The sequence below is a fragment of the Megalobrama amblycephala genome, linkage group LG17 (genome assembly GCF_018812025.1).
Source record: "Megalobrama amblycephala isolate DHTTF-2021 linkage group LG17, ASM1881202v1, whole genome shotgun sequence".
Taxonomy (NCBI): domain Eukaryota; kingdom Metazoa; phylum Chordata; class Actinopteri; order Cypriniformes; family Xenocyprididae; genus Megalobrama; species Megalobrama amblycephala.
In genome coordinates, this window is record NC_063060.1 from 42,236,935 (window position 1) to 42,250,722 (window position 13,788).

Here is a 13,788-nt window from a genome sequence, read left to right on the forward strand (position 1 = left end):
ATATACGCCGGGAGGCCTGGACACAATTGTCGCTGTTATTAAAGTGAAATTACGGAGGGAGGGATTTGATATTAAAGTCATTTTGAGCTGAGGGTGTGGATGTGTTTTGATTACCCCACAGCTCCAGTGGTCTTAGTGAGAGGAATAGAGTGAGAGTCCTCTGGAGGTATTAACACCCTGAAGCAGCACACAACACTGATTTCAGCACCTGTATTTCTCCTCAGAAACACTGCAGCCCTGACATAAACACAATCTCTGTCCCTTCTCCTTCTCATTTTCTGTCTGCTTTCCCCCCACCCCTTCTCCTCCTCAAGCAATATCGGTCACCGTTCTTATTCTGTTTTCTCTTTTTCACTTTTCTCTTCTCCTAAGAAACTTATTGGCCACATATATACTGCAGAGTTTTGGGTCAGAGTTTTAGGATCTGTGTGAACGGATATGAATATTGCAATGGTTGAAATATGGTTGAAATCTAATATTTCTCATCCATCCATCCATCTATCATCCGTCCATCCATCCATCTAATATTTTTCATCCATCCATCGATTTATCCATCCATCCATCCATTCATCCATCTAATATTTCCCATCCATCTAATATTTCCCATCCATCCATCCATCTAATATTTTTCATCCATCCATCCATCCATCCATTCATCCATCTAATATTTCCCATCCATCCATCCATCTAATATTTTTCATCCATCCATCCATCCATCCATCCATCCATCCATCCATTCATCCATCTAATATTTCCCATCCATCCATCCATCTAATATTTTTCATCCATCCATCCATCCATCCATCCATCCATCCATCCATTCATCCATCTAATATTTCCCATCCATCTAATATTTCCCATCCATCCATCCATCTAATATTTTTCATCCATCCATCCATCCATCCATCCATCCATTCATCCATCTAATATTTCCCATCCATCTAATATTTCCCATCCATCCATCCATCCATCCATCCATCTATCCATCCATTCATCCATCTAATATTTCCCATCCATCTAATATTTCCCATCCATCCATTCATCCATCTAATATTTCCCATCCATCTAATATTTCCCATCCATCCATTCATCCATCTAATATTTCCCATCCATCTAATATTTCCCATCCATCTAATATTTTTCATCCATCCATCCATCCATTCATCCATCTAATATTTCCCATCCATCCATCCATCTAATATTTTTCATCCATCCATCCATCCATCCATCCATCCATCCATCCATCCATCATCCATCCATCCATCCATCCATCTAATATTTCCCATCCATCCATCCATCTAATATTTTTCATCCATCCATCCAATATTTTTCATCCATCCATCCATCCATCCATCCATCCATCCATCCATCCATCCATCCATCCATCTAATATTTCCCATCCATCTAATATTTCCCATCCATCCATCCATCCATCTATCCATCCATTCATCCATCTAATATTTCCCACCCATATATCTATCCATCCAATATTTCTCATCCATTCATCCATCCATCCAATATTTCCCATCCATCCATCCATCCATCCATCCATCCATTCATCCATTCATCCATCCAATATTTCCCATCTATCCATCCATTCATCCATCCATCCATCCATCCATCCATCCATCCATCCATTCATCCATTCATCCATCCAATATTTCCCATCCATCCATCCATCCATCCATCCATCCATCCATCACCCAATATTTCCCACCCATATATCCATCCATCCATCCATCCATCCATCCATCCATCCATCCATCCAATATTTTCCATCCATCCATCCATCCATCCATCCATCCATCCAATATTTCTCATCATCCATCTCATTTTTCCCATCCATCCATCATCAATCCATCCATGCATCATCCATCCATCCATCCATCCATTCATCCACCTATTTTTTTTTCCCATTTCACTTCAACCTGACATATGGCAGTTATGACATACCTGGCAGTTAATAGTGAACTAGCATCGACCGAGCCACCATTTATTTTGTTTTTTGCTGGGCACATGTACTGTTTTTAAGCAGTCTGCTCTCTCTGACAACAATATTTAGCTGTAGTGTGTATGTCGATTAGCCTTTGAAAACAAAAATGGTTTCAGGGTTAAAGCAGGCAAAGTTTAGACAGAGCTTGTGAGCTTTTCTCTTACCCTGTGATTGTAAAGCCTTCCAGTGTTAATTAAGGTGATCTAGACCAGTCTGGTGCATGCTGTGTAAATGGAGGTTTCAAGCTAAGTCATCCTAATTTAGCGCAGATTAAACTCACTGGCAGAATGGCAGAAAATAGTGATTCAAATAATATATGAGGAGTTCGATAATAGAAATAATCCCAATAATTGTCTTCTCTAATTAAGCTCCACATCCTCGAAGAGTGTAATTAAAATAGTAGTAGTTAATATTAGCCTCCTTTTAATCCTTTTTCATTTTTCTGGCCTGCATGCTTATTTTTGCTCTGTTTATTAATATTTCATCTAAAGTTCAGCGCTTTCTGCTTCAATTGACGGCTTAATCATTGCCCACAGACACGTCCCCCGCCCCCCCTCTCCGTACCTCAACTTTCTCCATCCCTCAGTCTCACGCACAACAGCACATACTCATGGAAGACAGATGCACATCCACACTTGGACTCACATTATCTCTCTCGTGTCCGTCTTCGCCTGGTCTCTGTCTTTATTTCACTCACTTTCCCTCCCTTTAGCTTTTGCACCCCTGCGTTTTCAATCCGTTTATTCTGAGGAACTGTATACAGTAACTGTCCATCTCCCACGCATCTCTCTCTTTGAGTCTTCCTCACTCACTCCCGCCACACCATTCTCCTAATCTCTGCCTCTCGTTCTCACTTTCAGTGTTTCTCCAGTTAGTCTTTTGATGTATTCATATACAGTTAGGTATCTCCCCCTGTGGTGAATCCTTGCTGTGCTGAATCTATCCTTTTGGCACGAGTGAGCTGTGTTAACCCTCTCGCAATCCCATGATGCTGTGCACCCATTCACAGGACGTGAGCTAAAGCACCGGGGCAGCACTTCGACAATGCATTAAGCCGCGCTGCAGGACCTGGATGTAAATATCATGTTAAAACCCCTGCATAATCATATCATTTCAGTGGGTCTTTATTGATTGCTTTGCTCTTTTGATGAACAGCACCTTTTCTTTTTCTAGGTCTTATCCCTCCTTCATGGGTATGTAGTATGACAGCTCTATATTTCATCCGAATATATGGCTACTTTTGAATGGCCTATTTTGGATTTCTTTTCCACAGTTTACAGATCACCTTTTGAGAACAAACCTGTTGGATTCCACACCTATTTATCACTAATGGTTGACCGATATATCGTCATGGCTAATAAATTGGTTTATATTTGTGAGATTTTTTTTTTGGTTTATAGTAACTCTTTCTCTTTTTTTTTCAGCAACAATAATCAATCGGTTATTGGCAAAAATCCAAATCGATAGTTTTTCTGGGTTGTGTCTTGCTGGAGCGGCTAAGAAGGGTCCACTGTCATTATACAGTATGAGAGCGACCTCTAGAGGCGAAATAAAAACTATCACTGACGCCTCGTGGAGTTTGTTTTGACACGTGAGGGTGCGCGCTGCACAGAGCAGGACACTTAAGAAGCGGATTTAAAGGTCCCGTTTTTCGTGGTTTTTTGAAGTTTTGATTGTGTTTATAGTGTGCAATATAACGTGTTCATGTTTCGCGTGTAAAAAAACACAGTATTTTTCACATAATTTACTTATCTGTATACCGCTGTTTCCACTGTCATAAAAACGGGCTGATGATTTCCTTGTTCTATGAAGTCCCTCCTTCAGAAATACGTAACGAGTTCTGATTGTGCCAGCGGTTCCTGTGTTGTGATTCGACAGCAGTTTAGCGCATCTTTCCCGGAAAGGTCACGCCTCTTACCATAACGTGGAGATGCACGCGCTCAGTGTTATTGTAAACATGTCTTTAATTTTACCCTATCAATTTGAGCCGGAATCAGACCCGGTGATTGGACTGCGGGATGAAAATAACAGCGTTTCGACGACATGGCGACAAACACACTCTACAAGCGCAACTCTTGTGTATTCCTGTGGGCGGAGGTTAGTCAAAAAACTGTTTTAGTGACGTCATTAAAGAAGGAAGTAGAGGGATGTAGCCCAAACTGGCCGTTCGATGTAGGCGACTTCTGTTAAATAAAATATCTCGCTTGGCATTGAACTTTGAGCTTTAAAATTTTACAGATTTTATTTATACTCTAACAACAACATTACACACTAACTAAAGTTTGAAACATGGGATCACGAAGAACGGGACCTTTAAAACGGACAATGAAACGGTATGTTATACAGTACACTACCGTAGATGTTTTCATATCATTATAAAGTAATTATTTTGTTGACTAGATGCTGTATTAGTGGAGAACAGCAGTATGTTTAAGCTAGTGACATGAAAAAGCAAACTGTATTGTTGATTCGTCATGCAGCCGGCAGAAACATATAAATCAGAAATGCATTCGATTTTAATTCTTTTTTATGATAAATATTTTGTTTGTAATAAAATAGAAGCAAATAAAGCATGAGAGTATACACCGATCAGGCACAGCATTATGACCAACTTCCTAATATTGTGTTGGTCCCGCTTTTGCTGCCAAAACAGCCCTGACCCGTCGAGGCATGGACTCCTCTAGACCCCTGAAGGTGTGCTGTGGTATCTGCACCAAGATGTTAGCAGCAGATCCTTTAAGTCCTGTAAGTTGCGAATGGAGCCTCCATGGATCGGACTTGTTTGTTCAGCACATCCACAGATGCTCCATTAGATTGAAATCTGGGGAATTTGGAGGACAAGTCAACACCTCAAACTCATTGTTGTGCTCCTCAAACCATTTTTGCTTTGTGGCAGGAGCATTATCCTGCTGAAAGAGGCCACAGCCACCAGGGAATACCGTTTCCATAAAAGGGTGTACATGGTCTGCAACAATGCTTAGGTAGGTGGTACATGTCAAAGTAACATCCACATGGATGGCAGGATCATCCACCAACTCCGCTGGCTTGCCTTCTTCCAACAGTGCATCCTGGTGCCATGTGTTCCCCAGGTAAGTGACGCACATGCACCCGGCCATCCATATGATGTAAAAGAAAACGTGATTCATCAGACCAGGCCACCTTCATCCACAGCTCCGTGGTCCAGTTCTGATGGTCACATGCCCACGGTTGGTGCTTTCGGCAGTGGACAGGGGCTAGTATGGGCACCCTGACTGGTCTGCAGCTATGCAGCTCCATACACAACAAACTGTGATGAACTGTGTATTCTGACACCTTTCTATCAGAACCAGCATTAACTTCTTGAGCAATTTGAGCTACAGTAACTTGTCTGTTGGATTGGACCACACGGGCCAGCCTTCGCTCCCCATGTGCATCAGTGAGCCTTGGCCGTCCATTACCCTGTCGCCGGTTTACCACTGTTCCTTCCTTGGAGCACTTTTGATAGATACTGACCACTGCAGACCGGGAACACCCCAGAAGAGCTGCAGTTTGGAGATGCTCTGACCCAGTCGTCTAGCCATCACAATCTGGCCCTTGTCAAACCCTCTCAATTCCTTATGATTGCCCATTTTTCCTGCTTCTAACACATCAACTTTGAGGACAAAATATCCACTTGTTGTCTAATATAACCCACCCACTAACAGGTGCCGTGATGAAGAGATAATCAGTGATATTCACTTCACCTGTCAGTGCTCATAATGTTATGCCTGATCGGTGTGTGTATATACATATATATATAACTTACTATCAACCAACCACTGTTGACCACATCTCTTGGTCCCTCGTTGTCACTCTACGGCAGGATCCAGATGGTGTAGTTCTGACATCTTCCAGCAGCAGAAAAGGGACAGGACATCTGACATGCTTTGTGACAATTCTCTCTCCACATCCTTCATTTTAAACCCTGCCTCCATAAGTGCCACAGTGATGGATGTCTTAAAAGGATGCAGATTTTATTCTATCTAATTTTCAACCAGTGCTTGAGCTTTAGCCAGCTAGACACTTTTTTAATGACTCCTCCATCTCAGAGGTCTCATTTCTACGGCAACATAAAGCCTCATCCATAGATAAGACCTCTTATTTTCTCTTTTCCTTCTCTTACCCTCTCTTATTTTTACTTTCTTTTTGTCTCCCGACTGTTCTCTCTTTTAGCATTGCATTTCTATTCAGCTCTGTTTGTAATTGCTACATCTTTGAATCAAGCTGTTTTCCTCCCATTTACAAACAATACAGTCCCTTGTATCTATTCATCCATCGAGAACTCTTTGTATCGTTTAAGTCTGTTTCTTTTCAAAATCCATTTTTTGCTTGCCCACGTGTAGTCTTGCCCCACACTGAGTCTCACACATCTCGCTCAGTGGACCTGAGGTAATTGTCCATGTTATTTACTGAGCTGAACCTGTATTCATCCACAGACCTGCTAATTAACTCCATCTGCCTATCACTGAAAAGCTCTAAATACTCTCCTCTTAATCTCCCATTGGGCGCTGACTCATACCGGCCAATCCCTTCTTTCCCTGTGAAACCCAGCCCCATTAGAGTGGCTTTTTAATGAATTAAAAGAATAAAACAAGCAGGTTCTCTCATTGCAGAGGTGAGATCGAGAGTAAAGGTGGTGCTTTGCAGTGAGTTTGAGCAGGGGCTGGCTGTGGTGGCTCTTCGACTGTCCCTTCTGAACACAATTACAGTGGCCCAGTGGGGAGTGCTATATCTCTGAGTCACAGAACATTGATCTTGTCTCTTCATGCTGTTTGATTGGCCGACTAAAGCTGCTTCAGAAAAATATGAGCATCAGTTCACTTTCCTGCTCTTCTTCTGTCCTGATTTGTGATTTAAGAGGTGACAGGCAGCTGTCATTGTGTGTTGGCTTGTTTGAAGTGAGTTTGCTCAGTGTTAAGGCATGGGAAATTACAAATGATTTTGTTTCATTGCCTTTTTGGCAAATGGGAACTCTACAGCTCCATTTTCTCTAGACATGTAGCACCGACACTGAAAAAAATGGCTTTCTACTTCATCAGGGTTGCCAGTTTTTTTTCAACAAAACCCACCCAATTACCACTCAAAACTAGCCCAAACCTAGCCCCTGTAAAAACAGTGTTCTGGGGGGTAAAATCCGTGTTTCTGGCGGGGTTCCCCTGGTAAAATTTGCATTCCATAGGCTAAATATAATGTTAGGTCGCTTCAACCCGTGGCAACAGTGTTAAAGTAGCCCAATTCCACGAGAAAACCACAGACTTGGCAACACTGTACTACATAGACAGCCAAATTTATTAAAAGCCATCTCGCCAGTGGTTTATGTTGTTTGATTATTGTATCTACAATATTATTTCTGTCTAAAAGGATGTGGCAGAAATCAACCATTTATATTTCAGTCCGATCGAGTCATAAGACTTTTCTCTGAACGATTATTCTGTGAATGACTTGTTTTTTTGACATACATCTAAGAACTTTTTAAATTATAGTTCATAACAATAAAAATCTAATAAAATATTAAAATTAAATATGTCCACCTCAAAAATGCATATACATTTTGTATGAACTTTGAAAATTTTGTTTGTATCTTACAATTTCCATCCAAGATTTTTTAAACAATAAATTGTTACTTAAAATTTAAGTGCATCAGAAAAGTGGATAATTTTGTATTATATATAAAGTTCAAAAGTTTGGGAGCCAGCCAAAAAAGGAAAAAAAGAAGGAAAAAAAGAATAAATATATGAATATAAAATGAAATAGATAAAATGAAAAGTGACAGTAAAGTAAATGTTTTTTTTTTAACTTTGTATTTATCAAGGAATGCTAAGAAAATGTCACTGTTTTCACAAAAATATTAAGCACACAACTGTTTTTTTGCGCACCAAATCAGCTTATTAAAATGATTTCTGAAGGATCATATACAGAAAATACTGAAAATTCACCTTTGCCTTCCTTCACAGGAATAAATTACATTTTAATATATATAAAAAACAGAAAGATTTTTCCCCCCAAACCTTTGAATGTTAGTATGTGTGTCTCTGTCACACACACACACACACACACACACACACACACACACACACACACACACACACACACACACACACACACACACACTGAATTCATTGTGCCCAGTGGGCATCTTGTCTTTCACTTGTCTTTTAAGCACACGACCTTGAGCAATCACTTATGTGTGTGTCTGTGTTTGACTTCCTGTTGTGCCAAATCCTTAAATCCTAATGCAAACAGCTCTGCTCGATTTTGCCTCAAGTGTGCCGAATCACAGACGACATCTTCTAAGCAGAAGTTCCTGCATTTGCTTGACAGAAGTGACAGATCGTTTTAAAGTCCGAGCAATGACACGGTGGCCCCTCTGTAGAAGAATCCTCAAACACTTGTTGTACCGTAGCCTTTTTCCCCATCAGCCACCTCTCCCTCATTGAAGAACAGCAGGACATCAACTACATCCCAGTCTGTGCTGAAATTCAAAACCCTTCAAATGCAGAACTGATGCACACTACTGAGGGAGTGATTTAAAGGGCTGGTGTTTTATTTCTGCACATTTAGTTGCAGTTTGTTGATATACGGAGATGTTGATTAGCTTTGACTTTCATCACAGGCTGTTGTTTTGTTGTGTCACAGATACAAGGTGTCTAATGGAGATATACTGTGTAACGTCCCGGGTTGTGACTTTTGGAACTAATGTTCACTATATATACACAACTCTGATGAAGGCAGATATTTTGTTTTAGACCATCACTCTTCTTTATCCTTGTTCTGCATGTTCTGCTTTTGTGTTTGAAATGTTGCTCGTTGTCTGCGGCAGAGTGAACTTGGTTTTGTCTTTTGATAAAAGTATATAATATATATTTTACCTTTAGTCAATTTTTGTCATGTGATATTCATTGTTTTACTAAGTTTTAAGGTCTGTTTACACCAAGGACGATATAGTAACTATAATGGCAATGATAACTATAAAGATATAGTACTTTAGTAAACATTCTTCTAAATTTAAAAGAATGGACTTTGAAGACGCTTTTTTTTTTACAGTTAAAAATTGTATACATTTATAACACTATACTTTGTGTTATATTACCTTGGCAGTAAATTTCAAAAAACAAATTTATGCTGCTGCAAGTGTGTTTCCAATTCAACGGCTGAGGGAGTGACGGCAAAATCTTTCTCTCTTCTGACTGCTGTAATCAATCTCTCGATATGGAAACGCTATCATATATATATATATATATATATATATATATATATATATATACACTATAATGCCAAAAGTATTGGGACACCCCTCCAAATCATTGAATTCAGGTGGTCCAATCACTTCCATGGCCACAGGTGTATAAAATCAAGCACCTAGGCATGCAGACTGTTTCTACAAACATTTGTGAACGAATGGGTCGCTCTCAGGAGCTCAGTGAATTCAAGTGTGGCACCGTGATAGGTTGCCACCTGTGCAATAAGTCGTGAAATTTCCTCACTACTAAATATTCCACGGTCAACTGTTAGTGGCATCATAACAAAGTGGAAGCAAGTGGGAACAACAGCAACTCGCCACGTAAAATCACAGAGCAGGGTCAGCGCAGGCTGAGACGCACAGAGTGCAGAAGTCGCCAACTTTCTGCAGAGTCAATAGCTACAGACCTCCAAACTTCGTGTGTTCTTCAGATTAGCTCAAGAACAGTGCCTAGAGAGCTTCATGGAATGAGTTTCCACGGCCGAGCAGCTGCATCCAAGCCTTACATCACCAAGTGCAATGCAAAACATCGGATGCAGTGGTGTAAAACAAGCCGCCACTGGACTCTAGAGCAGTGGAGACGTGTTCTCTGGAGTGACGAATCACGCTTCTCTGTCTGGCAATCCAATGGATGAGTCTGGGTTTGGTGGTTGCCAGGAAAACGGTACTTGCCTGACTGGACTGTGCCGAGTGTAAAGTTTGGTGGAGGGGGATTATGGTGTGGGGTTGTTTTTCAGGGGTTGGGCTTGACCCCTTAGTTCCAGTGAAAGGAACTCTTAATGCTTCAGCATACCAAGACATTTTGGACAATTTCATGCTCCCAACTTTGTGGGAACAGTTTGGGGATGGCCCCTTCCTGACCTCAACCTGAGAGAACACCTTTGGGATGAATTAGAGCGGAGACTGTGAGTCAGGCCTTCTCGCCAACATCTCTGCCTGACCTCACAAATGCGCTTCTAGAAGAATGGTCAAAAATTCCCATAAACACACTCCTAAACCTTGTGGAAAGCCTTCCCAGAAAAGTTGAAGCTGTTATAGCTGCAAAGGGTGGGACAACTCCATATTAAACCCTACGGATTAAGAATGGGATGTTATTAAAGTTCATGTGCACGTAAAGGCAGGCGTCCCAAAACTTTTGGTAATATAGTGTATATTGCTATTGGAGCAAATGGAAATACATAAATTGCTGTTGTCTCCCGTTCACCGCTATGTTTACCCAACTTTGATGACTTTCGCTTCTGAGAACCCCAGAAATGTGAAAAGGGTCCATCACAGCGTCCACATCACAACTATAATGATAACAGCACAGAGGAACAATATCGTTGGAATCACTTTCAGAATTTTTTTTTCAGCTGATGAATGATAAAAACATTCACAGCCAATCAGAAGCCATCCTGCTTTAAAGAGCTTGAGCATTTAAAGTGGCAGATGACAAAACTGCAGTGCTTGCTTATAATATACAGTATGTTATCGTGCATTGGTATGGATACTAATATAGTTTTTGTTATAGTTATCTTTATAGTTATCATATAGTCATATAGTTATTATTTAAGGTGTCTTTGTTACACTGTAATTATACATTTAAGTACTGAGTAATAATAAGTAACTACATGTACTTACTATAAGGTTAGGATTAGGGTTTGGTTTAGGGTTAGTTGCATGTAATTATGCATAATTTATAGTTATTACTATAGTAAGTATATGTAGCATATGTAACAATGACACTGTAAAATAAAGTGTTACCATTATTATACAGTGTGTGAATGGATTGTTCAGTGTGTGATTTTTTTACTTCTGTGTCGAAACTATGAAATGAAATGAAAACCAACGCATAGCTTACTGTTCAGAGGCTACGGCGTAGGTCCGACGCAGAAGTATAAATCAGCCTTTACTGTGACTAAAATGGCATCTAATTTTAGGTGATGAAATTAACGTTAGTTGATAAAGTGCAAAATTCAGCCAAATATTCATTTTTATATTTAAACTAATCACATAAAAACTTTTTATTTTTTACATTTCTTTGGTGTACGTATCTCATATGTATCTCATATGCGTTTGAGTGAGTTAATTAACCCACTCACAAAGCGCTTCAGTTTGACGGTGTTCTTTCACTGTTTAGCTTCAGAAACAAACAGACCGTCTTTAGAATTTTTCTTCTTCATAAAACATTGTTAGTGCATTAATATCTTGCATTTTCTGTTAACAGATACAACTTTTGATATTCAAAATGCATTGGTAATGCTTGAAATTAACATCATCTGCTGTAGAAGTATTGTTCATTGTTCATGTTAACTAATGTAGTTAACTAATGTTAACAAATGAAACCGTATTGTAAAGTGTTAACAGATCAATTGTCATCATGATGTGCTTTTTTGTTATTACTGACGAAAAATCTTCGCTAACAACCATTTTTAGGAAATTAATCAATAGCCAAAGTCACAAAGTCAAACTCAAAAGGATAAACTCACAGTTAAATATGAGATGCTTCAATTGAAAATCAAATTGTACGAGGATGCTAAATGATTGATTCTCTGTTTCCATGTCTCTCGTCTTTTTGTCCAAATCTTTTCCCTCTCTCAGGTTCCTGGCTCTTCTCTGTGTCAGAGTTGGCCGTGCCAGGGGCGGAGGTGGGTCGGATCTCCGCAACAGATGCTGACTTGGGAGACAATGCCAAGCTGGAGTATACCATCCTGGACGGAGAGTCAGGGGACACCTTTAACATCACCGGAGCCAACCAAGAGGCCGTGATCATTCTGAACAAGGTGGGAAGAGTGTCCACAGGACATATGGGAAAGGGAGAAAACCTTGCTGAAAAGACCATCTGAGGCCAGCATGAATTTCCAGTTTGCTGGTTTGCTCTTTTAGGCAATATCCCAGAATTCACATAGAAAATATGTGGACAGAAACTCGGCTGCTGGCTGTCAGCTAAATATGGCTGCAGTAGTGAAGGTTGTCGACCAGCATGGTCTTTCTGTTTGAAGCAGGCTGACCAAGAAAGTCTTGCTGGCTAAGCTAGTTTAGAAGCCTGGTGGGAACGGCAGCACAATAGTGGTGACCTGCATCCAAAACACAGTGCATTCTGGTAACCATCTACACTGGGAATAGTGTGTATGTGTGTGTGGGCATGGGTTCATAGAAGGTGGGAAGAGATCAGAAGACGCCTCATAGAGCAGATGATGCTCCGGTGTAGGAGGGTCAGGTTACTCATTCTGCCAGGTGTCGTGAGAAAATCTGCTCCAGTGGAAGAAAAAACCTCAACAAAAGGCCAAAATGAGTGTCTGTGCTGTTTAGGCGATGTGAGTCAATGTTGAATCAGCCCCAGTCTGTGCAGCCTCTCGCATTCGTGCGTGTGCGCGAGACACGGATCAGACAGGCTGCGAGAGAAAAGAGCGTGATATACGCTGACATGCCGTGTGGTGCATGCCACACGCCGGAGCCCCATGAGACTACACTCATCTCTGAGAGCACGCTTTTTTTCACTGAAAAAGATTCTGAGTGTCACTGTTCGCCTGAGGGTATCTTCACATCACCTGAAACTCCACATAATGCATTAGTAAATTAAAGGAATAAGTTTGCTCAAAAATTAAAATTCTGTCATTGTTTACTCACCCTCGTGTCGTTCCAAACCCATATGCTGTTATTTTTTTTCCACAGAACTCAAAAGTAGAAGCTTTTCAAGAAGGTCTTGTCATAATAGTGACAGCTCGTAGTCACCAGGGGCTGTCAAGCTCCAAACATGACACCAAAAAAAAAAAAAAAAAACCTAACAAAAAAACACCATAAAAGTGGTCCATAAGACTTTTATATTATTATATTCCATTATATTCCAAAACTATTTTAGGTTTGTGAAAAATTTAAATCTTATTCATAGATAATCTTGGTGCCAGGCTCTAAATATCTGCCTGTGTTCTGGCTGAATGTGAGGTTAAACACTTCTGAGTTGGATTATTTTTAAGAAAGCTGTCACTCCTTCAGATGCAAACGTTTTCTTTTAAATGAGCATTTTTCACAGGTTCAGTAATTTCACTTTAATGCCAATGAAAAGGTTATTAGTCAGTTATTGAAATTCCTTATTTTCAAAAAAATTTACTTTAGTCAATTCATTGGTATTTAACTAATTTGACAGTGTTTTGTTGCAAAACCAGCTACGTCCAGCTAAATTCACCTCTTTGGACAACAAGACAAAGTAAAACATCTGTTTCTGTTTTACAACAGCAAAAGGAACACTGTTGTGTTTACTTGCTACTCACGGAATCCTGTCATTGCTACTGTAACGATGGACAAAACATGATAAAAACTTGCAGCTCGGCGATTGAAAGCCGGCTCATACACACACCGTCATTCATGATTCGAATTACATGGGGTTGACCATATTTTGATTACCGAAAACCAGGACACTCGGCCCGAGTATCATTTAAGTTACTCAAATGATACTTGAAGTTTACTCAAAGATGCCTTATAATTTCAATACATTTAAAGTATGCCTCTTCTGTATGGATAGAAAATTGTTATATTACAAAATATAAGACACAAATTC

At 40.1% G+C, this 13,788-nt stretch overlaps 1 protein-coding gene across 2 annotated transcripts in view; it reads left to right on the plus strand.

The window, feature by feature from the left end:
- The window catches only part of LOC125250293 (cadherin-2), a 214,817-nt gene that overhangs the window by 153,025 nt on the left and 48,004 nt on the right, over positions 1–13,788 (plus strand). For both annotated transcript variants that reach the window (XM_048162811.1, XM_048162810.1), the window contains exon 6: positions 11,832–12,013. In XM_048162811.1, coding sequence (XP_048018768.1) covers positions 11,832–12,013 — 182 coding nt within the window. The remainder of the gene's footprint in view (positions 1–11,831; positions 12,014–13,788) is intronic.